Source organism: Budorcas taxicolor, chromosome 8 (genome assembly GCF_023091745.1).
Source record: "Budorcas taxicolor isolate Tak-1 chromosome 8, Takin1.1, whole genome shotgun sequence".
In the NCBI taxonomy this organism is placed as follows: domain Eukaryota; kingdom Metazoa; phylum Chordata; class Mammalia; order Artiodactyla; family Bovidae; genus Budorcas; species Budorcas taxicolor.
The window spans coordinates 42,030,010-42,055,762 of NC_068917.1; the positions used below are offsets into that span (position 1 = coordinate 42,030,010).

The 25,753-nt window shown below is 37.2% G+C and overlaps 1 protein-coding gene across 1 annotated transcript in view; it reads right to left on the reverse strand.

The window, feature by feature from the left end:
• Positions 1-25,753, reverse strand: part of RIC1 (RIC1 homolog, RAB6A GEF complex partner 1) — a 138,934-nt gene that overhangs the window by 9,014 nt on the left and 104,167 nt on the right. The window contains exons 10-20 of the mRNA XM_052644806.1: positions 20,338-20,482; positions 19,598-19,646; positions 17,846-17,998; positions 15,856-16,059; positions 11,289-11,327; positions 10,870-10,980; positions 9,850-9,939; positions 8,894-9,054; positions 7,781-7,916; positions 2,873-2,989; positions 1,578-2,306 (exon numbers count right to left, since the gene is read on the reverse strand). Of these exons, the coding sequence (XP_052500766.1) occupies positions 1,578-2,306; positions 2,873-2,989; positions 7,781-7,916; positions 8,894-9,054; positions 9,850-9,939; positions 10,870-10,980; positions 11,289-11,327; positions 15,856-16,059; positions 17,846-17,998; positions 19,598-19,646; positions 20,338-20,482 (1,934 nt within the window). The remainder of the gene's footprint in view (positions 1-1,577; positions 2,307-2,872; positions 2,990-7,780; positions 7,917-8,893; positions 9,055-9,849; positions 9,940-10,869; positions 10,981-11,288; positions 11,328-15,855; positions 16,060-17,845; positions 17,999-19,597; positions 19,647-20,337; positions 20,483-25,753) is intronic.

Below are 25,753 nucleotides of genomic sequence, written 5' to 3' on the forward strand. Positions count from 1 at the left end.
ATTGAGAATCCCTTGCCCTCAAGAGTGTTAGAAATCCAAAATGAAAGAAGTCTGGTTCCCCAAAATAGGACTGTTGGATGAGAGAGAAATAAAAATATATGTTCTAAACAAAGAAAGAAATAAACAACTTGCTGAAGATCAGCAGAAAAGCAAGAGTATAAATTTGTCTTTCTGACTCCAAGAAAGCTCTGGTCTATGTCCTGTGACAGAGCTTTCTGAGGATGTGACTTAATAAAAAACTGCTTTGGGCAACAGTATGTACTACTGCTACACAATGGGCATCCACAGTGGTTCTTTCACAGATTTAATCTTGCTGCTTGCCCTGGCCTTCATGGAGAGGCGCCTAACAGGCAAGTTCAACTATAATTATCATGTCAGTCACAACCTAGGAATCCTGATAAAGTTTCTAATTCCATTGCTTGGGAGATCACTGAAATCTAAGCAGTGACCTAAATTAAACAAACAAACAAAAAACTGCATTTATCTTGTTTCTGTTTTTACGACTGTGAGGCCTTTTAAGAATAGCCAGAATCTCAGGGCCACCCACCTTCTGCCAGAATATCTCCTCTGACTTCAGTCAGCCGCCATGAAGCAAATGCTGACAGGAAAACTGCTTCAGGCAGAATCTCAAACCAGGTTTATGGTTAGCTTCTTTAAACAATAATAACAACTCTGCGGTAATTTGGAAGAACATTTACTTCTCAGCCAATTCCATGCCACCAGGAGAGAGATTACTGTGGGGGGCTCAGATAAACCCACTAATATTCAGATTATTTATTTACTAGTATGTTTATTATATATTTTGATAATCATATGTAATATGTGCGTATTATATGTATTATAACACATTATATGTATATACATACACGTGCTTCTCTGGTGGCTCAGACAGTAAAGAATCTGCCTGCAATGTGGGAGACCTGGGTTCGATCCCTGAGTTGGGAAGATCCCCTGGAGGAGGGCATGGCAACCCACTCCAGTATTCCTGCCTGGAGAATTCCCATGGACAGAGGAGCTTGGGCTATAGTCCATAGGGTCACAAAGAGTCCAACATGACTGAGTGACTAGGCACAATGTATATATGTATATATATACATACAAGACATTCCTTTAATATTATTCAAAATAATACTGTAAACTCATTAATTTGTTTTAGGCCTATTTATGGGCAAACAGGATTAAAAAAAACCCCAACCCTGCAATGCTACTTTTTAACAGTAATTTTCTGCCATCATATAGTAAGACTGAGTTCTTCAAAAGTAAAGATAAAACCTGAACAGAAAACTTGACTCTAATAGTTCTTTTTTCCTTTGTAGTATTTACTTATTTGGCTGCACCGAGTCTCAGTGGCAGCATGTGGACTCTTTAACTGCAGCATGCAGGATCTACATCCCTGAGACCAGGGATTGAACCCAGGCCCCCTGCATTGGGAGCATGGAGTCTTAACCACTGGACCACCAGGGAAGTCCCTGTACTAGTTCTTTAAGCACGATCACAGTGCCAACCAAGGACATTTGCTTTCTTTTTCCTCTAGGTTTATGCTAATTCTTATACATTTACAAGAAGAAAATTGTTACCTGTAAGATAATAAGGTAAGACGCAGCAGTATCTAAATCCTGAGCCATCAAACATTCCTCAAACAAGTCCTTGGGGTTTCCAACAGCTGCAAAAAGGTAGTTCCACAGGGCATACTCAGTCTTCCTGGCACAGTGAACAACTGTCTGCAGGAAAAGGGGGAACTCGGTGATAAATTTCGCCACCGTGGGAAGCAGAGGGTCGGGAATGGGCTCCCGTGAGGTAGCTTCTTCTTCCAGCACTTCATGCAGCATGAGCTCCAGTACGTGGGGAAAGTAAGGCAGCGCGGCACAGGACTGGGCTAAGAGCAGAGCTTGCTCCCCGAGGTTCCTCACCAGCAGCTGACGCAAAATGTGATGGAGGTAGATCTGAGAGGTTCTCTCCACGACACAGAAAGGGAAGAGCACCTCCAGCTGTTCCCTAGCACTGTTCCGAGAATACAGAGAATCGTAGAGCAGAGTGTCGTTGACAGCACCAAGGACTAATGCATCTTCAAACAGAACAGCCAGGGGGTAGATATTTATGTGGAAAGGCAGCATGATCCGTTGGGACAAGAAGGAATGGGGCTTGCGGTGATCCCTGGGGAAGAGAGGGAGCCAGACTTTCATCCCGGCACCTCCACAGCTCAGCCAGAGGGCCTCCAACAGGTGACGCTTCTGTTTATTTGCACGACATGTGGTCCAGACATTTTCAACAGACTGGGCTAGTACAACAGGAGGACAGAATGGCAACTGGAGAAAAAGAGACTGAAATCAGTTCTTTTCCCATTAAATTTATAGATGAACTTTTCCTAGGTACTAGTTTCTCAAGTCTTTCAAAATAATAGTATAAATTCTGGGGAAAATTAGAGGAATCTGTTTAAAGTTAATAATACTGCCCTGCCTTTCAAAGTAAGTGTACTTAAATCTAAAAACAAAACAACGCCCCTCCCCCAAGGAACTTCACCAATTTATCCTGTTTTTCCATTAGAATTATTCCAAACAATAACACCTAAGCAGTAACGTCTGGCATACAGAACATTTTATTATCATTGTAGGATCTTATCCTCCACTTTCCACAGTCTTGCACCCAAAGGCTTACAACTAATTTTATATACTTTCTCAGTTTCCAAATCGTAAGATAATACTCTGCTCTTAAACTCTTTTATCCCCTCATCCTTCTCCCAGACGTCCTTCACATTCTAAGCGGCTCTCATCTAACTCACAAGCCTCCTTTGGTTAGGGCTGCTGTCCCTGTCTCGGATCTGAGGGCCGGACCTGACATCCTTCACATTCTAAGCGGCTCTCATCTAACTCACAAGCCTCCTCTGGTTAGGGCTGCTGTCCTTGTCTCGGATCTGAGGGCCGGACCTGTCCCTCTGCATCATGATGAGCTGTCCTGCCAGATTCAGCATAATGCTCTCTGCATCGCGAGCCTGAAAGGACAGTGAGTTGGATTCATATGAATTAACAAGTATACTTTCAGCATCTCCCCCACCAAGGCATAATGCTTACAGGTTAAACAAACAATCCTGAGTGTCTATTACGGTCAGTCATTCTGTTAGACTCTGTTGGAGTCAAGGAGCTGTCTGGCTCCAGTAGTACGAACTTAACACAATGCAATTAATAATTAATTAATGAAAAGGTGATGGCAGAGTTGAATTATCCTGAAAAAACTAAGAGACTTCCAGAAGTTCATAAAAGTGAGACCTTGCTTCAGTGACCTGGTGGGCATAGCTAGAGAAGGCTTAAGGATGAAGTGGGACTTGAAGGGTGAGGATGACATACATGGGTGGGAGAAAAACGTTTGGTACTTTAGTTGAAGAATGAAATATAAATGACACAAGAAGATAAAATAGTTCTACTGCGAAAGTGAGAACAATCTGGCTAGATTAGGGATATTACAAGAAAAAATACTGATGGTAACAGACCTTTAAGGAGGGCTTGGAAAGTCAAGTAAAAATATATCAGGAAATAAGCCACTACTTATGGTCCTTGAATAAAAGAGTTATTAAAAATTCTGAGTTATTCAGGATGGATGACTGAGGGGAGGAAGATATCATGGGTAGTAACTTCAGGACTGAAGTAAATAGTCTGTGTTTTATTAAGGAAAATTTCAATCAAACCCCAAAGTAGAAAACCTAGGATTCCCATCTTTAAGTCTGAGGAGCACTGCTTTAAAGTATATTTTCAGCTATCAAGTCATTTTCACTTGTAAACAGGAAGAACATTTTGATTAAAACAAACCAAAAGCTTACTTATATTCTAGACTTGAAGGATAAAAAAACAAAGCTGAGTCAAAGATGATTTCAGGCTGCTGAATCTAGGTGAGGTGCTAGAGAAGTTGTGGTCTTCATGGACAGAAGTTAGAAGGAGATAGTAACTTAGGAAAGGGGAATCTGAAGAGTTTCCTTTTACTGCCCATTAAATTAGAAAGAATCTTAAGACTTCCAGATAAAAATGTTGTGAGAGATGACTAAACTGGAGATGAATACCAGAATCATTGAACCATAATGGTAAGGCTGGTAAACTGAAGGTAACAGATGAATTTTCTGAAGCAAAGTATATGGCAGCAACAGAGCAAAGGACCACTGGCTAAGCTTTTGAAGGCAAGAAGAGAAACAAAGCATGATGCCACGAACCAGAGGAGGAGAGAATTTTAGGAAGGAAAGGACGATGATTAAGATGGCATGGATTGTGTCCTAGCTTTGACTCCTGCTGGCTGGCTGAATTTAAGCTCCAATATCATTTAGGGTTCAGTCAGGAAAACAACCATCACCCTATGTATTCTACTTGCAAAAAATAATCAGATACATGAAATGCTCATTTGTACTGCTCTAAGACACAAGAGATTGTGTGTAAAGAAATGTCAAAAGGATGCTGAATACTTAGAGACTTTGTCACTCATTTTTGCTTTATATCATCCAGGTAGGTAATAAGCATGTTAATTTAAAATGCAGGAATTTGAAAAATTACCCCACAAAAATCTGTAAGCAACCGTCACAAAGCTCAAGAATTTTACTTGGAAAGGAGTCTTCCGTTCCCAATTTAGCACATAAACTATAAATGAACATCTGTCCATAACACATGAGAAATAGTTGAGTTAGGAGAAGGAAAAATGGAATTGAAAAGCTGTGTGAGAATTATAAGAACTAGAGAGGAGAGGAAACCGAACATGCAATCCCAAGAATCAAACAGTATGACTGGAGGGACAAACGGGTTTCCCTGGTAGCCCAGATGGTAAGAATCTGCCTGCAATGTAGGAGACCCAGGTTCGATCCCTGGGTTGGGAAGATTACCTAGAGAAGGGAATAGCAATCCACTCCAGCACTCTTGCCTGGAGAATTCCATGGGCAGAGGAGCCTGATGGGCTACAGTCCATGGGGTCATGAAGAGTCGGACATGACCGAGTGAATAACACACACACCCCCACAAACTCCTCAAACACTTCCAAAGACCTGAAGAACATCCACTGCAGTTTACTAAATACGTTAATGTTCATAATGACCACTTTAAAGTTTTCAGATATAAAATACAGTGGTGAATTTACTATTATTTCATTTAAAAAACCCCAACAAAACAGGGCTTCCCTAGTGACTCAGTGGTAAAGACTCTGCCTGCCAATGCAAGAGACATGGGTTCGATCTCTGGTCTGGGAAGACTCCACATGCCCCAGAGCAACCGAGCCTGTGCTCTCAACCTTGGAGCTGCACTTACTGAAGCCCACACACCCTAGAGCCAGTGCTCCGCAACAGGAGAAGCCATCACGCGGAGAAGCCTGTGCACCGCAATTAGAGCAGCCCCCGCTTGCCACAGCTAGAGAGAAGTCTGCTCAGCAATGAACCGCCAGCACAGGAAAAAATAAAAGCACAAAATTCTCCATTTTTCCCTTCAGCTCTATCCACGCAGTCAACATTTTTTATTGATAATATCACAGTACATAAGAACAGGTGACCATTACAGCCCTCTCAAGCAGCTTTGATGAACTTTTCAGAAACTGAATGTAACACAAAAGCTGGGACCACATGTATCCTCAAGGTCCTAAATCTGAAGGAACCCAACAAACCATCTAAAATCCCTGGTAGGTAATTCTCATTGGAGCATCAGAGACAAGGGGCTCACCTGTCTCCTCAGGGAGACCACCTTACTGTTGAACAGTTCTCATTGCTGGTTTTTTGTTGTTAAATCAAGACTTGCTTTGTTTTTTAAACCTTGGCCTTCTCTCTGTGCAAGATGTAATCTATTTCCTCTTATCTTTCAACTTCTTATTCTGCTCTTTACAAAGTTAAGTATCTCCTCTTTGTAAAGGGGCCTCAATTAAAATGGGGCACCCAGTGTTATTCATCTTCTGACTGCCTACTCTATCTAGAATATTCAAGAAGTCTTTTTCTTTAATATGACTTCAAACATGATGAAAAGTACATAAAATGTACACCCCCCAATCTTATTCTCATTATTCACATTCACAAATACTGAGGTTTGTTTCACCTAACCCTTTTCTCTTTTTATTAATACTTATTTTGCCAAAGTATTTTAAAGGAAGATATCATACCATTTTACTCCTATACATTTAGTAGGCATCTCTCAAATATAGGGACATCTGATTATATAATTACAATGCCAACATCACATCTAAATTTAATAAAATTTAGAACTATTTCTCAGTCAATATCGCTAATTGTTTTAACAGTGTCTTTTTGTAGCCTATTTGAATCAAGATACAAATGACCTTATGAATTGCATTTTTTTGTTATAGCTCTAAAGTCTTATTTAAAAGAGTCTTTTCTTTTTTCCTCCACATTAATGACCTGCAGTTTTCCTACAGAATGTTATTAAACTAAACCTCTATCCTTGTATTTTTGATGAATAGAAAATGACTCGAGAAGCTTGATTCAGTTCAGGCTCAATGCTTTTGGCAGTAATTCTTCATGTGAACCTCAGGCTGCATCACCCCAGGAAGCATGCATGGTTCTCCTACTTTTAGTGATGCTAAGACTGACTAATGAGGCTTTGGCATGACAACTCAATACCTTCATTGTGAAGTTCCCATCAACCTTTCATTGATTTCAACTGGTGGTCACTGAATCCACTCATTTTTTCAAAGGCTGCAAAACTGATTCTTAATTCTCAAATTCCTTCCATATCTTTTAGCTAGAGTTCTGTAAAACATTCCTTTTTTATTAACTAGGACTATCTGGTTACATGAAATACGAGTTTGCAGAGAAAATGGAACCTGTATTTTAAAGCCACTCAGTGGAAGTGCCTTAATAGGAAGTTTTAAAAGACTAGACAGACAGGGATGACAAGTAACTCCACACAGAACTTTTCTTTGAAGATGGGTTGCACACTGACACGAAGTTTGGAAACATAAGTTATGCAACCTGGGTCATGGTGGCAACGCTACCTGCACAGTTACTTTAACCAGAAGCTATGGGAGTATCCCTTCTCTTTGCTCACAATTAACTAATGATGGAGTCCTCTATATGTCATATTCCTTCTACTTCTTTCTGTCTTCTTTTCACTACCCAAGTTTGGGCCACAAACACCATTCACCTAGATCACTGCAATAGCCTCTTAGCTGCTCTCCCTTCATCCAGTTTTGTCCAACTCTGGTTCATTTTCTTCCTTTGTAATGTTTTCTCTAATATTACAAAGCTTAGATCTAATAATATCTAGCTTAAAACACTTTAGACTTTAAGACAAAGTCCAAAGTATCAATAAGACTATCACACTCTATGTTCCAGTCACTGCGAAATTTCTTCTATTTCCCTGAATGTGTCCTGTTCTCTCTTATCTACAGGCCTTTGAACTGTTCCCTCTGACTGAAATTCCTCTTTACTTAGATAACCACCAATTATTCTTCAGGTTTCAATTTAAATGATAGAGAAACCATCTGTGATTGCTTAGACTACTCTAGGCTTTTGTTATACAGTATAACTTTTATACACAGAATAACGTTTTAACACAGTATCACTTTTTGGTATACACAGTAACCTGTATTACTTTTTGGTATACACATCACATTTGTATTAATTATCTATGTAATTATTTCTTTCCAGTATCAGCAAAAACCATGTTTGTTTAGTTGGCACTGTAACCCAGCATCTTCACACAAGGCAAATTCTATATATTTAGTATGTATTTTCTGAACAAATTAATAGTTCCTAATATCAAATTAAAACACAAAGACCCCAAAACTCTGAAGAGCTCTGGTAACAGAATGGTACCTGCTGTGGCATTTTCAAGGTGATTCCATTCTCTGTACTCACTGATGTCAGAGTGACAGATACCACTAGGAAAGGGTGAGGAATGTAGCGTGACATGGATACTTCCTGAAGAACCTGAATACCAGCAGTATTTGGACTGTAAAAGAGAAAGAAACAACAATTCTAATAAGTTTTTTTATACCTCAACAATTTAATGAGTCCCCCCCCCCCATTTCCACTACAAATAGTATCAGAGTTTATGTTTATAGGGGCCCCAAATACTTTCTACCTACCATTTCCACCTCCCCAAGTATCCTTTAAACAGCAGACTGACAAGGCTGTGGCACTCAAGAACACAAATGGAGATGAGGGGAGGGAAAAAAGGGAGTAAGATATAGAAAGTAAAAAAGAAATTGGGAAGAAGCTTACAGGAATAGCTCAGTCAGCTGAGAAATAGTTGCGTGAGGAAGGAAATGGGTTCTATCTAAGGTGATCTGTTTTTATCATTATAAAAGATATCCTCAATTACTAAGCTACTTCAGCAAACACGCACTTCATAGCTTTTTTATAAAAAGAAACAAAAGCCATCTGAGAACAAACTAAAACTCAAGAAGTGTGGTCTAAATGCTGCAAGTCAGCTAGACGCCAAGAAGAATATAGGCAACACACACAAAGAGCAAGATGACTGTCAGTTTTTCCTTTTCTAGACTACAGCCATCTAGGCCAGTGAAAATGTACAAGAGTCTGCTAAGGGCATGCTTCCTAAGCCCCTAAAACTACAGAAATATTATAAATTTCCCCAAGTTTCTAGAACACTAGGAAAATTAATAACAACTTGTTATCAAGATGTGTAAAAAAAATTAATATTTAAAATTTTACCCAATCCCAAACTAGTGTTTTTTTCAAATGAATCCAATAAGATTAGCTGAAAAAATTGGTAAAGCTTTATAGTTTATTTCTTTTGGTAGCTAAAAAACAACTACCATACAAAGATCACTAATTAAAATTCCTTGCTTTACGAAACTCTTAAAGGAAACCAAATACAAAATAGAATAACTGTTTTGAGAAATAAAACTACAGAGGAAGCATGATAAATAAGAGCAAAAAATGACTCTCTATATTTTATATACTTACCCATCAGATTTTCTTTCAATACTATAAAGGCATATTGAACAGTCTGCTCTAAAAACTATTACCATGTCCCGGAAGACACTAAGCAGTAATGTTTCTGCTTGTGTTTTGGTGACATGAGCAAAAGCATTGTCCAGATTTGAGGTTCGCAAATACACTCTGAGCTGTAGAAAACAAAAATAAAGACAACTGTAAAAAGAAGATACCTACCATGGATGACTAAATACTAAATACTAGACATACTGTTTTTTAATTTACTTTTTTTCAAGAGGAGCTAAAGACTAATTTGAGCATTAATAATAAGTGGATGTTTCTATTTTGACAAAGTAGGCACATTCTACAAATAACTAAAAGATGAGTGATCAAAACTGTGATGTACTATTATGAGATACTCCTTTTAGACCTGCATATTTAGACATGACATCAGGAGATGGAGTTTCTCAAAAAATAAATATATAAATCAATCAATATATCTCTAAGGACAGACATTCTTATAAACTTTTCAACTTTTAACTATTTTTTATTAGTTACAAACTTTATAGAGAATGGCTAAAATCATTAGAAAAAGTAATCACAGAAGTCCTGGTTATTCTTTAATTTTTTTTTTTAAAAACAGTAACTTGAAAATCCCATTAGCTAAAAATGTGGAATTTTTTATTAAAAGGAAAATATCTCATTCATTTTCAGTAGATTATTTTTATATAGATCAAACAATGCTGTGAAAGTGAAAATTGTTAGTCACTCAGTTGTGTCTAACTCTTTGTAACCCCACGGACTGTAGCCTGCCTCTGTCCATGCGATTTCCAGGCAAGAATATTGGAATGGGTTGTCATTTCCTTCTCCAAGGGATCTTTGGCAGGCAGATTATTTATTGTCTGAGCCACCTGGAAAGTCCTTAAATAATGCTTAACATCTTTAAAATAAAAAATTTATTTATTTCTGAGAGAACAAAAACATACCTCTTCTTGACGATCACTTATGTTATAACATGCAAGGACAATAAAATCATTCCACCAGGCTAAGCCACCTGTCACAATCATATTCTGCTCCTTAAAGAAAAAAAAGTTTACGTTTATTCCTGACAGTAATACATTTGTAAAATATTCCTAATCAGACAATGAAAGCTCTAATTATTTCTGTTCTACTCTCTATTCTTCCCACCCCACAACATTAAGTGTTACTCGAGGGCCTTTATTAATAATGATTCAGATCCTATTTTTGAAAAAAAGAATGTGTATTTCTGTAAGGCAGAAAGTACATCATTCAAAGTAACTGGGAACCATGTAGCATTGTTATTCCACATTCAATACATCTTGGTTTACATTCTGGCTTTATCATTTATCAGCTGCCTGACTCTGAATCCTATATAAAATGGTAATAGTAGTGCCCTCACTGGGTTGTTATTAAGATCCATGAGATACATGAAAAGTGCCTGGTACATAGTAAGCACCTAGTAAATGTCAACTTCCTTTTCTATTCCTCCTATTTGATTCTTGCAAAATCCAAATGCATGTTTGTATGCTACCCAGATGTTTATATTGTACACAGACAAGCAGGAAATGATCTCAAATTTTGTGGAGATTTATTCGAATAATATCTGATGAACTCCACCTGAAATGGAAGAGTACATTCTCAATTACAGGATTAGTTTCTGATATTAACAAGAATTAAAAACTAACTATCTCAACGGACATGAACTTGGGTGAACTCCAGGTGATGGTAAGGGATGGGGGGCCTGGCATGCTGCAGTCCAAGGGGTTGCAAAGACTTGGACACAACTTAGCGACTGAACAACTATCTCAATACAAAATCCATTATCAAATACCAAGTACCTTATCAGAACTGACCCTTGGACATAATTCAGTCATTTAGTAATGTTTTTACTTTTTAGTAAGTAAACAGGGGTTTACTCTATACATAATTATACTGTAGTTCTCCCACACTTTGACAAATAGGTTTTTAATTTCAAAAAGACTAACCTGGGTAATGTTTCCAAAAAGCTTCCATTTTTTGGTGAGTAAAGAGTAATGTGCAAAACCAAACTTGCCAACAACAGCAATATTCTGGCCAAGCTTATCAATAGCTGAAAACTGAATTAAAAAAAATTAAGATCTCTTCCTTGAATTTTTTATTTAGACATAAAGAGCTACGGATTATGTCAGGACGGCACACTATTAATATAAACATTTGCTAGGTGAATTAAATGTAAAATGCTAAATTCAAAAATCATATTTAAATTATATTTAACAAAATTACAGATTTACACCAACAATGTACAAGGAATCAAGTATTGAAACTTTTATCAATTCACCCACTGAAAAGCTCAATCCCCAGAATACCTCTTTCAGCACATGCCATCCACTGAAAGTTAACACCAACAAAGTAACAAATAACTCACCCGTATAGGCCAATTGCTCTCTAGATAGGTGCTGGAAATCTAGGAAATAACATATCAGTTTGTAAGACTTTTGAAATGTTTACTATATTTAAATGTAAAGCATTAGCATCATAATATGAGATTAATTTTCCTGTAATGTTTAAAGTGCTCCCAAATAATTGAGTATTATTGGCAGCCAATATTGCATATCGCCTGTCTTATCCATTTCACTATATGTTTCTAGACATCAGGCTTTCCTCTTTTTTCTCTATACTGTTTTTGTTTGTTTAACTATTGAACACTCAATCAATAACGGAGTGACAAAAGATATTTAGAGAAGCATCTACAATGGTAGCCAAGAACTGTGTAGATAAACAGTCTGGTTTTGCTGATATGAACCATCTCTAAAATCTTATCTAATAAAATCAGAGCCTCAGCAAGAGTTGTTGGTTTTTTTTTAAATAGCACTCTTTCTTATTTTTATATTTTTCTGATTAAAAAAGCAATGTACGCTTATAAATTTTAAACAATATAAAAGCACACAAAGTACAAACTGAAATTCTTCTCTTACATCACTGCTCAGGGGAAACAACTAATTAGTTTTTATTCTGTCTCTAAACAGCCATGTACACATAAAAGTGTGTCTAAGTCATGGCTATTTATTCACCTACAAGACTTTTAATATATTACAGATACGAACTCTTCATCTGCAACATCAGCAATAGATGTATCTTTCCATGCTGTCTGTCTCATTTTCGTACATGGTGTCATTTTATTACTCTAATGAGAATTTTAAACTTAAAAAATCCTCTGTGAGATATCAATGCAGATTAAGTCAAGTTTAGCTTTATTGAGACTGTGACCTCTCTCTTAGTCTGCTGATTAAATAGTTTCACGAACACATGGTGAATGAAGGGTGAAAATTAATAGAACAACGGAACAAAGGAAAAATCTTCTGTTCCTGGAATAACTACTGAACCTTCAATTTATTTATTTTCCTTTTACTCAAAGAAAAATTATTACATATTTTAAAAAGGAGAGCCAAATGAAAAAGCCAAGTAAACGCAATCAAATCCAATAAGCTTCTTTGTGTAATGTGAAGACAAAACCAAAGTCAAGCAAAAAAAAAACAAAAAACAAAAAAACCTGCTGAAAACATCTGTATTAACCTTGATAAAATTTATTCATAAAACTATTTTTGTTAGACTTCACTTACTATCCAGTTAGTCAACCTAAAATCTAAATTAATTAATAGCTTTTAGTACATTAGGAAGTTCTTAACCCCAGAACTGCTTATGTGTGGATGCCTACTTTAGAGAATTAAGTGATAGACATACTTGAAGAATGCTAAACTTGTATCTTAACAGATATGCTGTACCATTCAGGCCAACTAGTAAAATTCATTATGATGGGTGAAATTAGTGCAGAATAATGGTAATCTGAGGTAACGATCAGGTGGCAAAGTAAAATTTGAAAGTAGTTTTGTAGGGGGCTATAAGTGAAATTCTTTTTTTGAATGAAGAAAATAAGAATAGTCACTTGAAGAAGGATATTCCTGGAGTACAACTGGGCTAGCACCCAAGACACTGAAGAAACAAACAAACAAAAAACAAAATGCCCCACTTCCCCCAAACCTTGGTATTTCATAGTATTTATGAAATGTGTGAGTGGGTAAAGTGGGAAGTGAGATCTCACTGCCAAAGTGGATTCCAACACGAAGAGTTTCTAACCACAGGAACCAAGGTTAAATCTTATTATTTGATCACACTCTGATGAATATCTCTAAGAGAAAACAATGTATTCTTCTATCCTCCAAAAGTATATGAGATGACACAAATGGCAAAAGATTTGCTTTCAAAACTTACACTGAAGCTTTATTTATACAGTTTTATGTCTTGAAGATGCTATGAACTAAGAACAAAAACTTTTATTTTCCCTAGGAGATCTACATATTACCTGAACTTTGAGTTCCACTCCTAATACTGAGAAAAGAAAATGGCAAAACTAAGAAAAGAGGTGGCTAATGAATGATGAAGAAACTCAGGTCAGGATTGCATACTCAGGGCACAAAAGTCATGTCACACCACTGGGAAACCCAGTGCAAAGCTACAGAATCTCTACTCTTAACATCTTAGGATTTTTCCATCTCTCATAGAACCTAAATCTACCTTTTTCCCTTTAAAGTCATTCTGCTAAAACCCTGTCTTCTCCTCAGATTTATTTCTGTCTGTATCTGGTGAGATTGTGAAAACCATCATCCTAGGAGATCTGATCTGTGCCAAATACCTGGAACACTTGATTCACATTGTAGGAATGAGAGCAAATCATTTATAAATTAAATAGCCTTTACAATCCTCTTCGTTGACTTAACAAAGTGCCTGATACATTACCCTGCTTCTGACAAGTATGCATTTGTGTTATTTTTGTTAAAGGAGAAAACATAATTAACATAGAATCTTCTGACCAGGAAACTAATGAGTATAAGGTAGAAAGCTTAAACAAACAAACAAAAAACCTAGTAGTCTAGATGGGGGACAGAGCAAGCAGGATTAGTTGAGCTCATCTGATGAACTCTAAGCTGTATAAGAAGCACACAAAGTATTAATCACGCAAACAAAGCCACTTTGATGGAGGATGCAGGCACTCTCCTGGACAAGAGTATGTGCTGAAGGCGGAATTAAACAGGCACCCATGTTTCTTCAGGGAATACTTACTAAAGGCTAAAATGTCTGGAAGGTAAAGCATTAACATTATAGGGACACTGTAAAACCACACTACCAAACACACACCACCAAAACAATGCATTGACTCTTGTGGCTAGATTACCAGCAAACAAAGCATAGGGCAACTCAAAGTAAAAACGGTGCCAAGTAGGCACATGCTAGGTTTTATTAATAGATCTAAGTCAGCAGTATATTATATGCTTCAACATTTAGTACCTAGGTTTTAAGATAGGTTCTATTATTCCCTTAATTTGTATTATGGCAAGGATCAAGTCTGCCACTATTCTGCTGTGTGACCTTGGGCAAGTCACCTAAGTTCCCTGAGCTTCAATTTCCTCATGTATAAAATCTAGTTGGACTACATAATTGCTAAGGTCCTTCCAGCTCTAAAAATTCTATGAGTCCATTATAACTTAATTTGGGGGAACTACAACAACTCTAGCATTATTTTTATTAGCTTTAAGGAAATGGAAACCATTAGGTAAAGCTAGAGTTAAGTTTATCTTTCTGAGTATTTTAGATATCTGAAGAACAGAATGACAGAAGAATCTTGCTAGTACCTAGTTGTCTGAAGTTGTAAAAGCAGTGTTATATGCTTCTACCACAGGATACTTCGTAGACGGCTATGAATCACAGAATCACTGAATTTTTGAGCTGGAAGGAAATTCCGTTTTTGTCATTGCCTGATGGATTTTTGAGTTCCAGACCTACCTTCTTCGATCCTCTGCTCTACTTGGCTCTCTGCAACACAGACCTGGCTAGGCAGAACTGGCATTCATGCTAGGTCAGTGTAGAATGAATAGTTCAAAGTATGGGGGAATGAAAATAGCAGAGAAATGGCTATAGGAGAGAAGGGAGCAGTGGAAAATTTTAGTCAAGGAAGTAGCTGATGCAGTTTTATTTAATAACTGTTACTAATTATAAAATGGTATGCACATTGTTTGATTTTATGAATTTATCAATGTAAGTTAAATACATTTTCTTTTAGTGTATACCAAATGTCAATGTAGGAGATATTCTTCCTTTAATTTTTCACACAGAGACCATTCTTCTATCTCTCATTATCTTCACTCAAAGTCAATTGAAAATAACATGGGAGGTGAAGTAAGCTAGGTAAAAGTATAGAACGTAGAAGACAAAGAACTGTGGAAATAGACAATGACTAAAAGAAACTGACTCAAGAGTAGACTCTGATGTATCTGACACACTTTGGTGACAAAACTGGGACGAAAACATTCAGGACTCTGAAATATGTATGAAAGTTTCTTTAAGAAACTTCAATTTACTAATCTGTCCAAATTAATTTTGTTTTCAAAACTCAGAATTAATTTCTATATTAAATGTCAATTTATCAGAATTACTAAAAAGAAACTACTAATTTGAAAGTTATATCAGAATGAGTAAATAGTCTGGAGCAAGACCAAGTAATAATAAAAATTTTAACAATAATGTTCTAGACTAATCACAAGTCTTCATCTTGGGTCCAAAGTCAGACAATTAACCTCAATGTGTACCCATCAGGACTACAAGATCATCTGGACAGTGTCACTTTTCATGAAATTACCACACTTCTGCCTCTGCAAATCTAGAGCTAAATTTACACCAAAAGAAGGCTGACAGTCCTGCACAGTAAAAGGGCAAAGCATAAACTTCTAGTTTGTGAAACTATTCACTTACTAATGGACTGGGGGAAAGAAAGGAGAAGACAAGAGGACGAGAGCACAGGAAAGCAGGAGCTTTGACAGTCAAAAACGGCTAGGAAGTTCCTCAGTTCTCTAAAGCACCGAGTGAACTGCTTAGAAATCTGCTTTAGGTGCTGTCTTAGCAAGGACTAAGCCACCAGCCAACAGCATCTGAAGACTCACCTGCACTACATGCCAATGCCGATGACCAAGTAAAGTGCTTAAACTCTGAGACTCTAAACCGCCACCTGCAAATGGGCTCTTTTCCCGACGGGTTTTGTGATCAGAGTGAGCTGAAGAACTCCTGGGATTCTGGCTCTGTGAGGCCTCTCCACAGTTCAAGTACAATCGATCCTCCCCCTGAAGCAACACTTGCTCTTGGTTACTCTAGATGGGGGAGAAGGAAGCAGAGGGAAGGAAAGCAAATAAAAACAAGGAAGGTGGGGGAAAGTAAGTAAAATGTCTATTTAGTTTTGTTGCTGGGAGTATACCATACATTGCAGCATTGATTTTCCTCACAGAGGACAAGACTACATAAAAATTGCTCACACTGTTACACTTAAGACTAACAGGCAACATTTTAATGATTTCTTCCCAGTGTAAAAAAATCTTTATTAAAGTTTATCATAAAGATTCCAAAACATGCCCAGGGTTACAACTGCTATAGCAGTATCTTTCATAACTACTTCAAAATGGCAATGCTATGAGAGATTTTCCATCTGAAAAGTGAATAAAACTACTCAATGTCTACAATTTACAAAGTAATTTTATATAAAGTATCTCATGAATGGTGATAAGAAAACATGTCTGGTCACTTTGTGTATATGCTCACCGATGTGCCCACATGGCAAGGAGTGGATTAGACACAGGGATAACTGGATTCTGGAGGATCTTTTAAATCATGGGGAGGAGGAAGAGTAGCCTACATCTGTGGTCCTGGTTCAGAACAATTCAATAATTGCTTGGTGAATGCTTGGTTAGTACCAAGGGATGTGCCAGGCTCTGAAGACATTTAGAGAAAAAGTTTCTACTTCTGTGAAAGGCCAGTGTTTTCAAATGTAAGCAGATTATTCACTCACTATTTTTTATAAATTAGATAGATCAGCACCCCAACCCCTCATGTTCCCATTGTAGTCCAAACATCATCTTGACATAAAACTTGGGGTGCTTTTATATTATTATTTTGGATGAGGGCGCAGAGGAAAAAATCCTCTACTCTTATTTTTCTTATTATTCAACTACAGTAATAAGGTCTGAGATCCACAGTATTTTCATTCTTTCTCAGTGTGTTGTAAATTTTAATTAGAAACTGGTTGCACCATATATTTAAAAATCCATTGATGGCAGATACTAAGATATGCATTTCTATCATGTAACGTATACTATTTTTACATAGAAATATTCTTACAAATAAATAGCATATTAATATCTTACTTCAGACTGGTAAACATGAATTTATGTTATAATTTGGGGCAGTGTATCCCAAAGCAGGATTCTAGGCTTATTTTCTTGCAGGTCTTCCTTAAAAATTCATAGGTAAGTAAGCTTGGGAAATATTTCTTTCTATATACCAACTTTTGGACTTTTATGATGCACATTAGCGTTATCAAAGACTAGATTCCTATGGTAAAGAAATTTCTACAGCTTTGTTTAACTCCTTTATTTCACACAAGACAACAGAACTTTTTCTTATTCTATGTAACTGCTATTTATATTTCTCACAAAATGTGCCCGGTGGAACACACTTTGGGAAATGCTATTAACACTACATTTTATTCAAGTAAACCTGTAAACACTGTTTTTCCTCAAGTTGCTTATGATCCTACTTAAAAAAAAAAAAAAAAAAAAAAGCATGGGACTTTTGTGGTGATCCAGTGGTTACAACTCAGTGCATCTACTGCAGAGGGTGCAGGTCTGACCCCTGGTCAGGGAACTAAGATCCTGCGGCCTACCCCCTCCAAAAGCTAATCCTGCTCAGAAATAAAATTTGGGGGTATTATTTAACATAAATTAAAAAGAAACCTAATAATCACAGAAAATATACAAACGAAGATCGTATGTCAACTTTAGGAGTACATGCAACATATCTATGTCATAAGGACATATGTATCTGATATTCTACATGAAAGCCATTAAAAACAAAGCCAAACAGAGTTTTAATTAATAAACTTACCATACAAGGGTTTACAGTGAGTGCACTCTTGATAAACTGGAACAGTAGAATACCAGGCTGTTTAACTATACTCTTGGAGTCAGACTCATTTTCAGTATTTTGAGAACCAAATCCACTGATTACCCAGAGGTGATAGCCTTCAGCACCCCAGCTCTTAGGGAAAGAGGTGGGGGAGAAAAAGAAGAGGGGGGAAATCAAAGCAATAGAAAATGTTATTTTTTCCTGGTTTTAAATATTTGAATTCTCAAATAACCAACAATAAGCATTATTAATTACTTCTGAAGGCTGGAGATACCATGACAAACACCACAGACAAGAATCATAAACCTACATCTACTACATCTCAGATGTGGAAACCATGATTGCTCTCCACCTAGAGTAGGGAAAACACTACATACTAATCCTAGCCAGAAATCCTAAGAATTGCCTACTGCTATCTGTAACTTCTCTATTAATTTAACTGCCTCTCAAATACAAAGAACTTCCTGAGAGAGACAAGATCCACATTACATAGCTGAAGCTTGACAAACAAGCACTGAAACAGGTACAATCTTGTACAGAACAAAGAACAATGGACTGGTGACTATGAGACTAGGATTTCCACTGCAGCTTGGCTACCACTTTGTTGTACTACCTTGGCCAAACTATTTGGTTTCACAGGGTGTAAGTTTCTTCTTTTATAAAATGAGAGAGCTCAAAGAAATTAACCAGGCCCAGTCAATTTTAATATTCTATAACTAGATTTCATGATTGTTAAAATCACTTAAAAAAAAAAATCACGGGAAGAGTAGTAATTCCTAACCTGCAAGGCCAAGAAAATACTAATGAGGGGAGGAGAAGTCCATGAATTGCTACAAAATTTCAGAAGTTCTGCTTTCCCATGAAAAGTTTCAGTTGGACAAGTTAACTAAAATGCTTAGATTCTTAGTTTGTGATTAAAATATCAGCTTAGTGAGGCTGGTAACACCAGTTGTTGCACTCCATTCAGAAGCACTGATTGGCAGTCACAGAAACAGTGTTTGAAAACTTAAAACTATGAAGGTGTGTAGAGCCATCACATGGGATCCTTGGTGATGAAAGGTTGGGAAGCCCATGGTTTCAAGGCAACCATGGTGGTTTAAATTCTTCGAGAAACCCACGATCAGAAAATGCCTTCCTCTGTGGAGCAGGAGAGAAAGGTAGTGGTAAGCCTAAGCCTCACAGCCACTAACTTCACAAAAATGGTACAGAGAGGGCTATAGTAAGAAAATATTTTTATGTAAAGACAAGGGTAGTTATACCTCACTGCCTTCTACAGAAGCTGTTGAAAACTGATGGTAAAAATACTATTACAACAAGGACTACAATTCTTTTGATATACGTCTACGGAAAAAGTTTAAAATATGCTTAAATAATGTACATGTCCTCCAGGAAAAAGACCCAATGAGCACTTCACATTAAAAGAAAGGAGGCTATGGGAAGTGGGTGCTGAGTCACATAAGAAATGCAGGTAATGTTTTGGAAAAACAAATGCCTGATCTGAACAGTCACTGTGTTCACAGAGATGACAGGGCTTGCTGGACACATCAAAACAAAATAAAAATCACACACTGAAAGTTAGAAAGCCTGTTAAAGATAACACTTTCATTAAAGCACGAACTGTGTAAGAAGAGTCTTATGAGACTAGAAGAGCTTTTTAATTTTATTAGGTCAGTATGAGGGAAAAAAATACAGTTTTCCACACTGTATCAATATTTTATAGAAAGAACTTACCATAGAGTTGATTTTAAGGGGATCTTTTTTGGTACCATCTGACCTATAACTGAAAGAGAAGAGAAAATTAAAAAGAATCTTCTAATTGCATACAACATTTAGCTTTAATTTTTTTAAAAATGATTTTCTTCCTTTGAAAGAGAAACACACAATACTGTGTGAAATATGAGACTCCTGGTCAATATACCTAGGTATGTCACTGAGATACAGTCTTCTAGGTACTAAATAATTTCTTGACAGGGTCATGCAGTTTGGGCAGGTGTGTTCATTATGTCAGGACTAAAGTTCAGCATAGCATATGGAACGGGCAGAGATATTAACCCACTTCTGTCAACCCACAGAGTACCTATATTAACTCAATGAGATAATGTAAATTTTCACTTCCTACTAGCTACTTATATATATAGTTTACAGCTCTTATTAGATAATAAGCTACTTAAATAGATTCATGTGTGATTTAACCTTGAATGAAACATTTATCACATACACAATAGGGGTTTGATAAATAAATCCATTTTTATTGAATGAACAATCAACTGAAAGAGGATGGATGTATGAGGAACTGATACATTCTGAATAAATTAATTCTGAACCTTATAAACTGTTTTGGGGGAAGAGTCAAATAAGGCAAACTGGTAGCTGTATGACAAAGTTTGCATGCATGTGTGTATGTGTGTGTGTATGTGTATTGTTTCAGAGAAAATGGAGTTATTTTGTCCAAAATTCCTTTATTGACTCACGCAAAATCTCCTCCAAGTGTACAAATCAGCTGGGCTCCAAATACACTCCATAAAGAAAGGCCACCATATTCCCAGGTCACTATTACAACACTATTGTCAGGAGACCATCTGACCAACTTAACAGCTCCTGTTTTGTTCCAAATGTCTGTTAAGAAACCACAGAAAAGTTAAGGATAAACGACTGCTTCATATTTAGTACTTTTTACAGCCTCTATCTTCAACTTGAAACAAGCAGAAAGGCATGTCTGCTGCAATGAGATGAATTCAGTTCATTTAGGGCTATTTAAAATTAGTATGATCATCAGCCTGGGCCTGATCTAAGCAGAACAAACTCTGTACCCAAGTGATTCGTAAGAACCCAGAACCATTTCTTGCCACTATTAGCTTAAATAACTATTGATACAACTGTGTGGTCTTAAAAACTCTTTGGCTTTGGGAGAATCAGTTTCTCTAAGATGGGAATAATATTCCCCTTGAATAATTCAATACAATATCAAAGTACTCTACAAAGTATGAGGTGTTTCAAAATATAAAATATTTTACCATGATCTCCCTGTTTTTTCAGTAATATCAAAGGGACTCAAATTAATGCAAATTGAAGTTTAACCTTATATTAGGATTAAGTAGGTAAACTCCAGCTTCAGCACTATAGATGCTTACATCTTCTTTTAACTAGTAATACTTCTTCTAATCCTATATATAATTACTAAAGGGGAAATTTTCATTGCATAGTAAAATCCAAGTTTCTTTACTGCAGAGTTAAATGAAACATACCAGCATTTCCCATCAGGAATTCAAAAAGATCTGTATGACCTTCTTTACAATTACAGTTCTTTACATCTGCAGTATTAATAAATTTTTGTTGTAAATATATCTGCTGCAAAGGGGTGGTATACAGATATTAGCCTACAAAAGACAGGCTTGGTTAACAGAGTAAGAACTTTTTCCCTCTGCCTATGTTTGAATCCTCACATTACCATTCCCCACCATAATTCAGGTATATGAATAACTGGTATTTATGTATATAAAAATGGGAACATATCTAAGCAACATCATATCTTTTTAGTATACTTTACACACCTAGGAGAGAAATTTAAATCCAAACCAAGAAAAAAATACAAACTCAAATCAAAGCTTATAAGCAATTCCATGTGCAAGGAAAAAAAATAAGGTTTAGATGTATATTTACTATCACAAAAAGCTGCTAGTGTTTTAGCTTACAAACAGTATTCCTATTATCCCAAGTAAACATATATATCTGTATCTGCATCTACATACACAGACGTACATATTTTCCAAGCGTTATACACATGTTAAAAAAAATCTAGGTACAGAGACGTACCATAAAACAGTAATGACGGTTAACCTAATTTTCAAGTGGCAGGAATACAGAAAATTTATCTAGCTGGTAACCTACTGTAAACTTAGATTGTGATAATTTGCATAATGAGAAAAATGTAAAAAATAATCCCCAAACTTGCTGTTAAAGTTGAATTTGCAAGACAGAAAGGACGATCTCCAGGAGCCAGAAGGAAAAAACAAACAGTGAGACCAGTTAGTGCTTCAATTAAGGCAGCCTAGGTGTGAAGAGTGGAAAGTGATGAGGCAAAAACAGTTGGAAATATAGGGACAGGAGGTTGGAATGGGACCTAGCTGTGATTAGGGAGTTGGGGGTCTCACATCCTTATGCAAAGACCAAAAAAAGGGGTTTCAGGGCAACATGAGTCTGAGAATCAGAATGGAAGCTGATGATCATGTAAGGATTCCTGATGTGCTACCACCTGTAAAAATCAGCCAGTGAAGCCAGAAGAAAACATAGATGCTTATGTCTGTTCCAGAGGCAGGACAACACAAGCCTCCCAACATTTTAAGCAGCTTTATAGCCAAAAGTTACATAATCCAAAAGGGCAGCCCTCTCCCATAACAAAGACCACAAGAGCAAGAGTTAGCAGATAACTAAAGGGAGAAACGGCATTCCAAGAACCTGAGAAAAGGAAACAACCTGAAAAATTCAATACAGTGTTGTCAAACGATCAATAAAAGGGATCAGAACTTCCTGTAATGATGTAAATATTCTATATTTGCTTGGTCTAACAGACAGCCACTAAGCTATATCAGGCTATTTAACATTTAGGTGTAAAGAGGCAACTGAGATTTCATAGTAATCCAAATCTATGCCCCCAATCACTAATCCCAAAGAAGGTGAAGCTGAATGGTTCTATGATGACCTACAAGAACTTTTAGAACTAACACCAAAAAAAAAAAAAGATATCCTTTTCATCATAGGAGACTGGAATGCAAAAGTAGGAAGTCAAGAGATACCTGGAGTAACAGGCAAGTTTGACCTTGGAGTACAGAATGAAGCAGGGCAAAGGCTAACAGAGTTTTGCCAAGAGAACGCACTGGTCACAGCAAACACCCTCTTCTAACAACACAAGAGACAACTCTACACATAGACATCACCAGAAGGCCAATACTGAAGACAGACTGATTATATTCTTTGCAGCCAAAGATGGAGAAGCTCTATATATTCAGCAAAAACAAGATGGGGAGCTGACTGTAGCTCAGATCATGAACTCCTTATTGCCAAATTCAGACTTAAATTGAAGAAAGTAATGAAAACCACTAAGCCATTCAGGTATGATCTAAATCAAATTCCTTACGATTATACAGTGGAAGTGACAAATAGAAACAGAAGATATTAAGAAGAGGTGGCAACAATACACAAAAAATCTTCATGACCCAGATAACCACGATGGTGTGATCACTCACCTAGAACCAGACATCCTGGAATGTGAAGTCAAGTGGGCCTTAGGAAGCATCACTGTGAACAAAGCTAGTGAAGGTGATGGAATTCCAATTGAGCTAGTTCAAATCCTAAACGATGCTTTGAAAGTGCGGCACTCAACATGCCAGCATATTTGGAAAACTCAGCTGTGGCCACAGGACAGGAAAAGGTCAGTTTTCATTCCAATCCCAAAGAAAGGCAATGCCAAACTACTGTACAATTGCACTCATCTCACAGGCTAGCAAAGTAATGCTCAAAATTCTCCCAGTGAGGCTTCTATAGTATGTGAATGAAGAACGTCCAGATGTTCAAGCTGGATTTCAAAAAGGCAGAGGAACCAAAGATCAAACTGCCAACATCCGTTGGATTACAGAAATACAAAAAAGTTCCAGAAAAACATATACTTCTGCTTTACTGACTTTAAAGCCTTTGTATGGATCACAACAAAATGTGGAAAATTCTTAGAGAGATGGGAATACCAGACCACCTTACCTGCCTCCTGAGAAATCTGTATGCAGGTCAAGAAACAACCATCAGAACCAGCCATGGAACAATGGACTGGTTCCAAATTGAGAAAGAAGTACATCAAAGCTGCATATTGCCACCCTACTTATTTAACTTATATGAAGAAAATCATGCAAGATGCCGGGCTGGATGAGGCACGAGCTGAAATCAACACTGCTGGGAGAAACAGAATAACCTCAGATATGCAGATGACACCATCCTCATGGCAGAAAATAGAGGAACTAAAGAGCTTCTTGATGAAAGTGAAAGAGGAGAGTAAAAAAGCTGGCTTAAAACTCAACATTCAAAAAATGAAGATCATGGTATCCAGTCACATCACTTCATGGCAAATAGATGGGAAACTGGAAATAGTGACAGACTTCATTTTCTTGGGCTCCAAAATCTCTGCAGATGGTGACTGCAGCCATGAAATTAAAGGACGATTGCTCCTTGGAAGAAAAGCTATGACCAACCTAGACAGCATATTAAAAAGTAGAAACATTACTTTGCTAACAAAGGTCCGTCTAGTCGAAGCTATGGTTATTCCAGTAGTCATGTATGGATGTGAAAGTTGGACCATAAAGAAACATGAGCGCTGACGAACTGATGTTTTTGTTTTGTGGTGTTGGAGAAGATTCCAGAGTCCCTTGGACTGCAAGGAGACCAAACCAGTCAATCCTAAAGGAAATCAGTCCTGAATATCATTGGAAGGACTGATGCTGAAGCTCCAATATTTGGGCCACCTGATGTGAAGAAATGATTTATTGGTAAGACCCTGATGTTGGGAAAAAGTGAAGGCAGGAGGAGAAGGGGAAGACGGAAGATGAGATGGCTGGATGGCACTGCCGACTTGATGGATATGAGTTTGAGCAATCTCCAGGAAGTTGTGATGGACTGGGAGGCCTGGCGTGCTGCAGTCCCCAGGGTCGCAAAGAGTCAGACACAACTGAGTGACTAAACTGACTGAGGCAACTAAGAAACGTTTTGATTTTCTCTTAGTTTCATTTAAATAGCTATCGTACTGGATGTCACAGTATGGATAAAAAAGAAACAGGGCTAGAAAACACAATCAAAACACTCAGCATCCTGTTCTTGCCAGCTGCAGCAAAAACTCTTTAGGAAATGAGGAAAAAAATGCAACCTTAAAAACCTATGCAATAAGAGTGATAAAAACTTAAGGAACTAATTTCTATTTCCGGCTATATAGCAAATTTGATAGCTGGATTGACTCTCCACACTGCAACAAGTAAAATGTTAAACAGAATACTTAAATATTTCAAAATATTAAAAAACACGGGGAGGTAAGTGGGTGTACAAACTGCTGTTGCCCTGAATTTTTCTGCCAAAACCTAGAGACCTGACTTTCACCTACGACAACTCTCAGCATATGAGGGACAGAAGATAAAACTCAGAGCTTGGCCAAGACGGGGAATAGAAGATACCCATGTAATGCTGAGAATACAATTCCATGTTCAAGGGAGAGTGAGAAATAAACTCTACCACATAGAAGGTGAAAAAAATAGCAAGGAGCACTTTCCTGTTTTTGCCCATGGTACTGAATGGAAAATAAAGAAGCTCCCCTGAGAATCTGCAACCACAAGCCAGTCCTTAGGCTCATCTACAATCTGTGTAACTTATAGGATTCAAAAAAGAAAAAAATCTCAAACAGAGAATATAATGCAAAGGCTTCAAGACATTAATGTAATTTTCCCAGGTGACTGAAAGAAACAGACAGATATCCTCTCAGCAAAAACTCATTTCAATCTAGTTTCTGCTTTCCTGACCAGAAAACATATATACACTTTCTTTCCTCCTTTCTTCTTGACTCAAGAAGTAATGCTTGGGCCTTAGAAGTTAACCTGTGATCATGAAAGAAAAGGCCAAATGAATGCCAAGAGCAGCTTACCTTTGGATTTCTTGCCATTATAGAGAATAAATACTATTTGTTTAAGGGATAGTAAGTTGGGTTCTCTGTTAGTTTCAGTCAAAAACATGTCCAGTAATAACAGATTTTGCACTTACTCCAGTGGACAGAATTCATCTAAGAGTCACAAAGGGAGTTCCGAGAGAGATTTTTTTGTTTTATTCACTACTGTGTACCAGCATTTAGAACAATGTCTGGCC